Source organism: Scomber japonicus, chromosome 15 (genome assembly GCF_027409825.1).
Source record: "Scomber japonicus isolate fScoJap1 chromosome 15, fScoJap1.pri, whole genome shotgun sequence".
Classification (NCBI taxonomy): Eukaryota; Metazoa; Chordata; class Actinopteri; order Scombriformes; family Scombridae; genus Scomber; species Scomber japonicus.
In genome coordinates, this window is record NC_070592.1 from 3,196,919 (window position 1) to 3,209,162 (window position 12,244).

The 12,244-nt window shown below is 40.2% G+C and overlaps 1 protein-coding gene across 1 annotated transcript in view; it reads left to right on the plus strand.

Annotated features, from left to right (window-relative positions):
• Positions 1–2,642: 2,642 nt before the first annotated feature.
• LOC128374357 (tumor necrosis factor receptor superfamily member 11B-like) overlaps positions 2,643–12,244 on the plus strand; it is a 49,826-nt gene continuing 40,224 nt past the window's right edge. The window contains exons 1-4 of the mRNA XM_053334652.1: positions 2,643–2,662; positions 2,833–3,220; positions 6,469–6,651; positions 7,248–8,068. Coding sequence (XP_053190627.1) covers positions 2,833–3,220; positions 6,469–6,651; positions 7,248–7,555 — 879 coding nt within the window. The 5' untranslated portion in view covers positions 2,643–2,662 and the 3' untranslated portion in view covers positions 7,556–8,068. The remainder of the gene's footprint in view (positions 2,663–2,832; positions 3,221–6,468; positions 6,652–7,247; positions 8,069–12,244) is intronic.

Here is a 12,244-nt window from a genome sequence, read left to right on the forward strand (position 1 = left end):
ATATATATATATATATATACATAAATGGACTAAGATGAACAAATTTAGATTTTGATAAAGAGCTACGTTTGGGATTATCACTATTATATAATGTTATACTTCATTATTATCATTATTATGATAATTTTTTGCTATATTAGAACCCTTTTGTCTGTTGACATAGTAAAAAAACATGTTTTATATTACATTTTGTTTTATTTTTGTTTTAGGGAGCAAGGAGCAAACCGAGCTTCTGATTAAACAAAGAGGGGAAATGACCATCTATTCACTGATGTCCATTTTTGTACATCTTTGCATCCCTGTGTTGATGTGATCTTGTGTTTACCTTTTCTCTTGCTTCCCTCTGTGTTTAGAGCAATACTGGAAAAGATTGGGCTGGAGGGGAAGGTCCAGCCCTACCAGGCCAAAAAAAAATGGGACAATTTAAAAAAAAAAAAAAAAAAAAAGTAGGTAGCCTATGGTTTGGATTAGTTTTACTGTTACTAAATACTTTTGCTGAAAATTGCTGACATGATTGATTTCCGCTGCCTTAGGATTGCAAATATCCAGGGACAGGGGAGGGGGCCAGCGGCAAGCCCACTGCTGGCACTTGGCCGTGGTTTGTCCTCATGGATGAGGTACTGGGGCAGAGGCCATCTATTGCCCCCCCCTGTCCTCATTGCCTCCATCCGTGAGGACACACCAGGGCCAAGTGCCGCAGTGGGTGAGCAGGAGAGTGAAGAGGAGGAGGAGGAGGAGGAGGAGGACCAGCCAGGGCCCAGGAGGAAGAGGAGGAGGGAGGATGACCTCCTTGACCTCATAAAGGAGGACATGAGAAGGCAAAATGAGGCAGAGGAGAGGAGGGAGCAGGAGGGGAAAGACAGGATGGAGAGGCTCTTCTCTCTCCTGGAAAAAGTAATAGAAAAATAAATATACATCTATATAGATGTGTTTAATTTGATTTTATTTATGAACTGTGTTTATTTATGATTTTTCTTTATTTTTTATTTGATTGTGAAGATTTTGATGTTTTATGTTGTTATTAAATAAAAAATATTGTTCATTGTTACACGTTGTCTATTCCATTTAGTATTTACAACTTCAGTACAATTTATAACAGGGTTAACAAACGGCATAAAGTGCTACTGTTCAGGAAGAACAAGGGATTAAATATTTTCTTTTATTATCAAGTGATGAAACATTTCACTATTTACAAAAATTACATCAGAAATAACTATTTACAGATTATTTTATTATTCTTTCTCTTGTGTGTTTTCCTTCTTTCTTTCTTTCTTGTGTGTTTTCCTTCTTTCTTCTTCTTTCTTTCTTTCTTTCTTGTGTGTTTTCCTTCTTTCTTCTCCTTTCCTTTATTCTTCTCCTTTCTTCTCTCTTATAATTTTGTCAGCTTTTTCACCGTCTTTTCGGTCGTGGCGTCTTTCTCGTCTTATGGGAGGGAACAGCTGGTGACGCAACCAGGAAATGCCTCGAAGGCTAGACCGTCTCATTTCACAACGGTTGATGCGTCCTTCGGAAGTTCCTCAAGGCTGCATCCTTCGAAGGCCGCAAAGGCCGCGTCCTTCGAGGATGCAGCCTCGCAGTTGGGTCCAAATTGAGACACAGCCTGTATTGGCGCAAAGCGCATTGTTTTTCTTCCGCCGGAAGTTTCAAAAATAAAAGTCTCTATTACAAAATAAAATACCTTCTGTGCTTTTTATGCAAAAATAAGAAAATCATGTTATATTAATAAACTAAATCATGTGCATTGATATACACTGTTATTTACAGGGTATATATTTGAATTTAAGTATTTGCAACATGGGCATTGGTGTTCTCCTTAGGTCTACTATATTTTCTTATTGGTGGATAACATTTGACTTTGAATATAAAAAAATAGCTTGAGGAAAAATTATTAATATATATTTTAACATGTGTTTATCTGACATTTACCTTAGTTGGTTTGATATTTATGGTTAAGTCAGAGTATCGCATAGGCCAGCTGAAATAAAGCATACAGTATGAAACAGACGGATACCAGCAAGGCAGTGGGGAGCAAATTGCAGAAAGGATGCGAAAAGATTTTTTATGAAATAACTTTTGTAGTGTGATTATCAGGTGACCGTTGGTGTGTGGAGTGAATTAGGTGAGACTACAGTGAATAAAAGTGGAGACATTCAATATTTTTCGCTTTGGTACTGCACTTTGTAGACGGTCCCTAAGCGCTCGCCTCTCCGTCCTCAGCGCGTAGAGAACAATACATTTCCTGCAGCCTGGAGGACGACTCGTTTTGGCGAAAATGAGTTTGTAGTCAATAGTCTACCTTACCACGATAGGAAAGAGGCATTTTTTATGTTTTAACAATGTTTCGTTTATGAGCTATTGATTGCTGAAGTTCGAATCTGCCAATCTCTTTCTAACTTTACCCAAGTATCCTCCAGACTCCGACAGACTGGGTGAGAACTGACAACAACTGGACAACATTACCATGGTGGGTGGAGATAGAGAGCGCAGTGGAAGCCCGAACATGTCGAGGCTTCACTCTGCAAACTTGTCTGTAGGGAAACTGAGAGGGAGCCGTTCACATTCCTCTCATATTATTATTATTATTTATTGATATTTAGTTTTTTTAAATATCTAAACGCATCTTTCTGCGTGCTGGGGATTAACATGTGTACAGTGTGTCGATGTGAGTTTGTGTTTTATTACCGTTTTTTTGTTTTTGTGGAGCTCTTCATGCAGGATGGAAAACTTCAGTGTGATTTTTAACTGGAAACTTTTGGAAAACTATTAAAACGTCGTTCGTCGTTCCTCCTCCAGGTTCTTCCGTAACATCCTCCACATGTTCTTTCCTTCCAGATGTTCATACTCCTCCTCGCCGTGCTGCCGCTGCAGGTTATACACTGTTCTTCGGATAACAATGTTCATGAGACGTTCACATACACGGACCGCACCGGCAGACAGCTGGAATGTGACCGCTGCCCACCGGGACAGTTTTTGCGGTCTCGTTGCACCGCGACGCAGAAGAGCGTGTGCATGCCATGCCCCACCGGCTCGTTCACGGCACAATGGAATCACATCGGCAAGTGTCTCCGGTGCAGCAAGTGCGACTTCAACCAGGTGGCGACGAGTGCGTGCACGGCGGACCGTGACGTCCAGTGTGAGTGCAGACAAGGATACTACAACATGCACGGCATGTGTATGCGTCACAGCCAATGTCCGGTAGGAGAAGGAGTGCTCGCCAATGGTAAGATGCTGTTCCTGTCATCTATCTATTTATCTATCTATCTATCTATCTATCTATCTATCTATCCATCTATCCATCTGTCCATCTGTTTGTCTATCTATCTATCTATCTATCTGTCCATCTATCTGTCTGTCTATCTGTCTGTCTGTCTATCTATGAAGGAGAGATCAGTAATCAGAGGTCAGCATAGTGTTAGATATCTCTAATTCAAACCAGTAACTAACAGATTAGTGATTTTTTAAGTAGCCATATTGTTTTGCAAGTCTGTATTTATGTGTTTGACAGATCAGTAGTGGAGATGACAGCTGTGAACCACATGGGCTCCAGCTTTCACACATGTCAGAACAACGTTTCTTCTAAACCAGTTTGACAGTCATGAGTCAGCATAATACTCACAGTGTGTTGCCACTCTCTGCATACTGTATTACAGTTTTTTTCCCATTGGTTTGGCTCATTTCTTGAAACAGAAATTATATTCTCAAAACAACATGGACAAACCTCCAAACTACTTTGAAATTGTTCACAACAGAATTGTATTTCTCATTGATTTCATCACTTTGCAAATGTTTTTGTACATCTTTGCAAATGATTAAGTACAGGTAGCCTACAGTTAGCACAGTTAGCCTACATTTAGCACAATTTCCAAGTGAGTAGATCCTGTTGATCTAAACTGATTGATTGATTCTCAGTCTAATGGTTGTTCTCTCCAAAACATGTCAGCATCATTTCATTCTATAAGTCATCACATGCAAAATAGTCTGTTCAATTGTCAAAATAAGTCAAGAACCTAATACCATGAATATCATATATGAATCTCTTGGAACATTTGATAAATTGATTAATTGACAGTCAGGTGAAAATAGAACTTGACTAAGGAAGGAGGAGTTTCACACATCTCAGATGACCAATCAAACAATATGTTTAGTTACCTGTCAGGTGCTGTCCATGATTGTGAATGCTGCCAAACACGTATATATAGAGCTTGACCAGGACTAGTACAATTTGTGAACATGGAGGCACCTGGCCAAGTAAATGAACAAGGGCAACTGCCTGCTCGAGGAAGAGGAAGAAGAAGAAGAGGAGGAAGAGTAAGGGTGCGTGGTGGTAGAATAGGGGGAAGAGGTCGAGGAGCAAGAAGACACCATGCTGTTCCAGATGAAATTCGGGCCACACTTATAGACCATGTTATCAACCATCGGTTCTGATTTGATCCCTGAAAATGAGAGAGGTCTCGTAGGGCCTCACCTACCAAAGTATGTAATTGTGTGGGACAATGTGAATTTCCACCGTGGCCCGCTCATCAGAGCCTGGTTCACTACTCATCCAAGGATGGTCATGGTGTTCCTACCACCTTACTCTCCTTTCCTCAATCCTATTGAGGAGTTTTTCTCCGCTTGGAGGTGGAGAGTGTATAAGCATCAGACTCAAAATCAGAGGTCCTTGCTCCATGCAATGGACGCTGCATGTGATGATATTACAGGAGATCAGTGCAGGGGATGGTTGCGACATGCACGCTGTTTCTTCCCTCGTTGCATCGCAAGGGAGAATATACACTGTGATGTGGACAAGAATCTGTGGCCAGACAGACAGCAGCATGTGGATGGCCAGGAGGGTGAGGATGATGACCAGGAGAGGGAGGGTGAGGACAGCGACCAGTGAAGAAATGTTAGTTTTGAATCTCCGGCTTTATTTACAGCACTGTAGGCTACATATCATTTTCCTTGTTTTTTGTGTGTGTGTGTTTATATTGCAGTATATTGTGCTGTATACATTTTCTTTTAACTCTGATGTATGGAAGTTACTTTATGTGTGAATAAAAATGGTTACAATTTCCTTGGCAGTATGAGTGCAATGTGTGAAGTCAAACCTTGGAGGGTACTCGTACCGTAAAGTCCTATTTTTTCTTCTTTTTTTCAGTTTTATACACAATTGTGTTCTGTTAGCTAGACAAAACAACTAGTACAGTAATCATTGTGAATGAAGGACTGTGCTAAGACTGAGAGGTGGACATAAGGGATATTTCAATGGTCCTCTGCCATAGTGACAAAACATCTAACCATTTTGACTTGCAGTGCTCACACAATGCCAAAGGGACAATGCATTTTGGGGGCACTGACTGTTTATATGAGAAAGAAATGTAGTTTTGACACATGAGTGAACTGTTTTGGGAGAGATATGAGCTTTTGGAGGTGAACCATGCTGTTGTGCTGAACCATCCAGGTTATTTAAGCACCAAGCACTAAGAGTGTTGAGAACGTCCAGTCTGTTTCAAGAAATGAGCCAAAGCAATTGAGAAGGATCTTTTGCCTTTTGGTGGCACTGACTATTTATATGGGAAAGGAATTTAGCATTGAAGCATGAGTGAACAGTTTTGGGAGAGATATGAGCTTTTGCAAGTGAACTATGTTGTTGTGCTGAACTGTAAGACTGTTCTGCCAAATGATCTTAGAGTTTTGAGAATGTAATTTCTGTTTCATTTTTAGATCGTTATATTTAACAGGCCTGTCTTATTGTATACTCTATAGTTGTGTTTTGGTCCCATCACTGGATTAAAACTGTGATCCTGTTAAAACTCATTGATTGTTATTGATTTATGATCATTTTAAAAAGTGGTGGCACGTTTTCAGAGAAGTACCGTGATGAGTTGAGCAACATCAGCAACAAGTGCCTGTAACCACGTTCAGCTGAGAGGGAATAAGTCCTGGCATGTTTTAAACTGATATATACTGCCCCACTCAGGACAAAGGTGGTAACTACATGTTGTTAACCAGTATGATGCCTACACAGCAATAAAAACGAGCCCATCTCAGCATCAGCAACATTTTTAGACAGAAATTCAACTTTAGTTTCCTGCAGATTCAGGAGAGCGTGATGCAAGGCAGGGAAATAGTTTTCTAGTCCACTTGTTTCCTTTCTGAGCTTTCAACCAGTCTGTGTGTGTCAGCTGTCGTTTGAGCCTGTTCACATTGCTGGTGAAAACTGTGAAATGTGGTTAAATGCTCCATAAAAAGCTTGTTAGGAGAATGAACTTCAATGCTCAAGTGGCTTCTTATGTTTTAATACTTTACTCTTAAACTGGACAAAGAGCTTTTTCATTTCTTGTTACTGTATGTGGTCAGATTGTTTAGTGTGTAGTTTCTCATACATCTCTTTTCAATCAGAGCATGACTGGAAGATGATTATCAAAGTGAGAGGCAGTCACTGTGTCTAATCAGGTTAACTAAAACCAATCTGCCCGTCTCCTCCAGGTACAGCCACTGAGGACACGGTGTGCCAGACCTGTCCGGACGGGACCTTCTCCGACATCGCCTCTAATCAGCAGAGCTGCATGCAGCATCAGAACTGTGAAGCTGCAGGGCTGAAGCTGGTGCTGAAGGGCTGCATCTGGCACAACAGCGTGTGTGCGAGCAGTGAAGAGGCCAAATCAAAAGGTAAGATCAGTTTATTAAGAACGGTGGAAAGACTCATGTGATTTTCTAAAACCTCATATGTGGTTTCTGACATAGATTTTACAAAGAAGCAACATCAGTTTGCAAACTTAAAGGCCACCACTGATTCATTAGATTCACTCAATGTCAAAAATAAACACGTGGTTGCATTAGTTGATGGTACGATCAGCTCACTATACTGTAGCTTTCTGACACGATGATTTGTTAGTGCTCAACTTTGTTTTTCTTTTAACATCAAGTTTAAATGTCAAGTTTCTGGATATTTCAGAGTTGAATCTTGCTACAGATCCATTGGTTCTGATTTAAACTCCTTTATTCTGTTGTCCGAGATTTGAAAGTCAGCGGCCAATCGATTGAAATGAATTGCTTTTTTCATTTCATTTTATTTAAATTGGAAGGCACCAAAACTCCCATGTTCATTTGGCTCTGATGTATGAGTATTGGCTGTTTTTATTTTCAGTTTCTACATCTGGTAAAACAGGAATTACTCTCATCATGTGGAGGACTTGTTTCTCAGGCAATACTCTTTCATGTCTCCTCATGAGCCGCTCATTAATGACCTTCTTTATTTGTTGCAGATGGAGCCGAGTACCTGAAAGAAATCCTTCCAAATTTCTTCGTCCACCAGAAGATGAATCCCAGGCGTCTTTGTCAGCTCGTGTACAAACTCAACAATGGGAGACCTTCCTGTCTGAGCGACTCAGATTCTCTGGCACAGATCAACACATGGCTGGCCTCTGCCACGGTCAAGCAGCTTCGAGACCTTCCAGCGGTACTCAATGTGATCCAAGCAGCTCATGTCGGTGAGAAACTCCAGAATAAGCTGCAGCGAATCGACTCTCATCTGAAGGGGATATCTGCGAGTGAGAATGAGGTGACAGAGTAGGCTGAGGATGAAAATGTCTCAATATATGCACCAAAGTGCTTTAGTGATTCAGCATAGCTCAAAAATTTAAGATGCACTGCCAGTAAGCCAACAGGCCTTAGTACTCTCTGCATTACTTAAACCAGAATACCACTTAGTTAGGAGTTAGTTTACTTGTCTTTATTACATTACAACTCTTTGTGTTACAATACATTTTTGTCCCTTATGAAAATAAATACAGTAATGAATGTGACAAACTGTGCAAGGCAACATGTTTTGGATGTCAGGTGATAATACCAAATTCTGTTCCGTTCACTGCCAAATGTTTTTGTACCTTTCTCACAGATGCATCATCAAAGCTGCATTTATGAGATACAATATACACCTTTTGGTACCTGATTGTAATTTAAGGTACAAATTTACTGCTAAGATACTACGTTGTGCCTTAAATTGATCAGGATTGTAATCCAACACACACAAAAACAGAGAGAGCACCTGTGTTGATGACACTTAAAATATTAAAGAAATGTAAAGGTTGGCCTACAGTACATCTACCTCTTCTTATGTCTGCAGTTAAATTACATAGTTTTACCGTTGTGTAGTAGTTCAATATGTAAATGAAATATTAATTAATTGCTATTCATATTTAGTTAAGTTTTGCCAACAGGGCAATAGAGTCTGGTATTCTTTATTTTTATACATAGTGTATAAAGGACAATCATGTATGGCTGCTTTGAATGATAATAAAATAAAAGTGATTGCAAATATAAGAGTTTTTTTTTTAATCTAATTTAAAAACAGTCTGTGTGTGACTCCCATCAACGCCCAAAATAATGATAGTAATGATTCACATGTGTGTTGTCACAAGATTTTTCTTCTTCATTGTCTTTATTGCAGTTTTTGTTTCCACTCAACAAAACAGTGTCTACAAAAACTAGACACACAACAAAACAAACACAAAACTTACACAACAGCTCTTACATAGGAGAGATGAACATATGGCATATAGTACAAGAGGTGGTGGGTCAGTTTTACAGTACTCGGATGTCGTTCAAGTGCACAACAGTCCCTTTAATAGTGTGTAGGAAAGGTCCAGTCCGATATCAATCAATCTTTATTTGTATAGCGCCAAATCACAACAAAGTTATCTCAAGGCTCTTTCCACATAGAGCAGGTTCTAAACCGAACTCTTCAGGTTTTAATTTTAAAGAGACCCAACATTCCCACATGAGACACAGTGGAGAGAAAAAACTCCCTTTTAACAGGAAGAACCCTCAGAACCAGACTCAGAGTGGGAGAACATTTGCCTGGACCGGTTAAGAGTTAGGGCTCTTTAGAGCTCCTAGTTTATGCTGCTATAGGCTTAGACTGCCGGGGGACTCCCATGATGCACTGGGCTACTCTCACCTCCTCCTCCCTCCCTCTCTCTCTCCATCCATCTATATCCATTAACATTCATGTACTATTAATGCATCAATAAGCTAAACTTCTTCCCCGGAGTTGTCTGTGCTTTCTGGTCTCACAGGTCATCTGGGCCTGTAGACGTCCGGATGACAGATTCCAGTCCCGGGCCTTCAATGTGCTTCTCTCTCCTCCTCTTCCTCTCTCTCTCTCCTCTATCCTTCCTTTCTCTCCTCTCATCCTCTCTCCTCCTCCTCCTCCTCCTCTCCTTCCTCTCTCTCCTCTCTCTCCTCTCTCTCTCTCTCCTCTCTCTCCTCTCCTTCCTCTCTCTCCTCTCTACTCCAACCGGTCCAGGCAGATGTTCTCCCACTCTGAATCTGGTTCTGAGGGTTCTTCCTGTTAAAAGATGTTCTCCCACTCTGAGTCTGGTTCTGAGGGTTCTTCCTGTTAAAAGATGTTCTCCCACTCTGAGTCTGGTTCTGAGGGTTCTTCCTGTTAAAAGATGTTCTCCCACTCTGAGTCTGGTTCTGAGGTTACTTCCTGTTAAAAGGGAGTTTTTTCTCTCCACTGTTGCTCATGTGGGAATGTTGGGTCTCTTTTAAAGTTAAAACCTGAAGAGTTCGGTTTAGACCTGCTTTTTGAATGAAAATGAGTTTGACTCCTTTGGTCTAAATTAAATAAAATGGTTTGTGATTACATTTAGTACATTTAGATATTTATGGTCCAATAAGGAATGACCTGATTTACCCTCTAGCTCCACCAACAAGCCAACAAAACATCTGCCTAAAGAACATTTTGCACAGACCTTAATGCTTCCCAGACGATGAATCCCAACGACTTTAGTAATCTTGTGGCTTTTGAGGTTGACATTTGTGTTTTTATAAGAGAAATATTTCAACAACTTTGCGACAGATTGCCTTGGAATTTAGCACATATGCCTCCTGATGAAATTATGTTTTTTTTATGATTACCTCCAGATATGTTGCAATGTATACAAAAATACTCTGCTTGGAATAATAATGTGTCTCATATGGTTTTTTCCACAAAAAGTCCAGTTACCTAATCAAAATCCTACATCATACATCTCCTTTTTCCCTGAATAATTCATGAATATATAAATATTGCCAATTTTAAAAGCTGAACTGTGACACCAGATGAAAAGTCAATTCTCAGAGTTTTTGAGCACTGGAGGCTTCAAGTTTCCTCATCTTTTATGTAAATAGCATACTGAACAGTTAGCTCCCAAACTATGATGTGATGTCACAAATCATGGTCATAGGCTCACTTCTTAAGATCAGATATTCAATGGGTACAGAGCAGGGTTATTATAGTTCACTAAAACTAAAACTAGCAATGAAAAAATAGTTTAGTTAACTGAAATTAATATAAAAACTACAATTAAAACAAAAACTAAATAAAAACTACAATGAACAATGGAAAACTAACTAAAACTAAACTGAATTGCAGATAAATTCAGCTTTGTTGTCTCCCTCGGTTACTTCCTGTCCTGCAGCAGCCGCTATGCTTCGTGGTTAAAGAATGAAATTAAAAAGGACTTGATGATAAACCATATTTGGTGTCACTAGTTCTTTCATCCTTTTCAGCTTCTACAAGTCAAGGCTTTCTCTTAATACCTGAAACACTAAAACTAAATAAAAACTAAACTAAAACTGGTCAAATCCTTCAAAATAAAACCAAACTAAAACTACTAAATCACTTGTTGAACTAACTAAACTGAAATAAAAAAGCAAACTGAAAAACTAATTTCAAAACTATAATAACCCTGGTACAGAGAAACTTCAGCAGATGAATGAGAAACCAGTCTTCTAGCGTAAAACTCTGCACATGCTGTTCATTATTCTGCAGTGAAACTCAAGCATCCAACCAAACAAATATATATTTTTAACCCTCTTGTTGTCCTCAGGTCAAGGAAGGACAGAAGGAAGGAAAGGAGTAGGGAGAAAAAGAGGAAGGAAGGAAGGAAGGAAGAAAGGAAAGGAGTAAGGACAAAAGAAGAAGGAATTTAGGAGAGAAGGAAGGAAGGAAGGAAGGAAGGAAGGAAGGAAAGAAAGGAGTAAGGACAAAAGAAGAAGGAAGGGAGGAAGGAAGGAAGGGAGGAAGGAAGGAAGGAAGGAAAGAAAGAAAGGAGTAAGGACAAAAGAAGAAGGAATTTAGGAGAGAAGGAAGGGAGGAAGGAAGGAAAGGAGTAAGGATGAAAAGAGGAAGGAAGGAAGGAAAGAAAGAAAGAAAGGAGTAAGGAGGGAGGGAGTGAGGAAGGAAGGAAGGATGGAAGGAAGGAGGGAGCAAAGAAAGAGGGGAGGAGGGGAAGAAGGAAGGAAAAATGTAAGAAAGAGGGAGGAAGGAAGGAAGGATGGAAGGAAGGAGGGAGCAAAGAAAGAGGGGAGGAGGGGAAGAAGGAAGGAAAAATGTAAGAAAGAGGGAGGAAGGAAGGAAAGAAGGAACAGTCAAAAGAGACGGGGTCAATTCGACTCAGGAGGACGACACAAGGGTTAGTTGAGGAGGACTTTAACTTATCATATTGCACCATGATCAGGTCTAAAATTCATTTAGTTTAATACCTGCAACAGTAGGTGCTGTCTAGTGAAGCTGTGTTGGTCCTATTTGAACACTAGATGGAGACAAATAGCCGTCATACATTTGATATTAGACCAGCAGCTGCTCTCGTGGACTAGTGATACTTTGACTCATGCAACATTGTTTTTTAGAGTTGAGTCCCATAACTGTGATGTCATTTTAACAACTGGGTATACCTTCACTCGTCAACTAACAACTATTCACTTTTCTAGAGGATGATAATGTCCTTCAGCCTCAGACTTTAGACTTTAGACCTGCTTGTAGTAGAGTAGAGGTATCAAACTCATTTTCATTCGAGGGCCACATACAGCCCAATCTGATCTCATGTGGGCTGGATTCCATCTATCCTTCCTTCCTTTCTTCCTTCTGTCCTTCCTTCCATCTGTCCTCCCCTCCGTTCTTCCTTCTGTCCTTCCTTCCATCTGTCCTTCCTTCCTTTCTTCCTTCTGTCCTTCCTTCCATCTATCCTTCCTTCCTTTCTTCCTTCTGTCCTTCCTTCCTTTCTTCCTTCTGTCCTTCCTTCCATCTGTCCTTCCTTCCTTTCTTCCTTCTGTCCTTCCTTCCATCTGTCCTTCCTTCCTTTCTTCCTTCTGTCCTTCCTTCCATCTATCCTTCCTTCCTTTCTTCCTTCTGTCCTTCCTTCCTTTCTTCCTTCTGTCCTTCCTTCCATCTGTCCTTCCTTCCTTTCTTCCTTCTGTCCTTCCTTCCATCTAT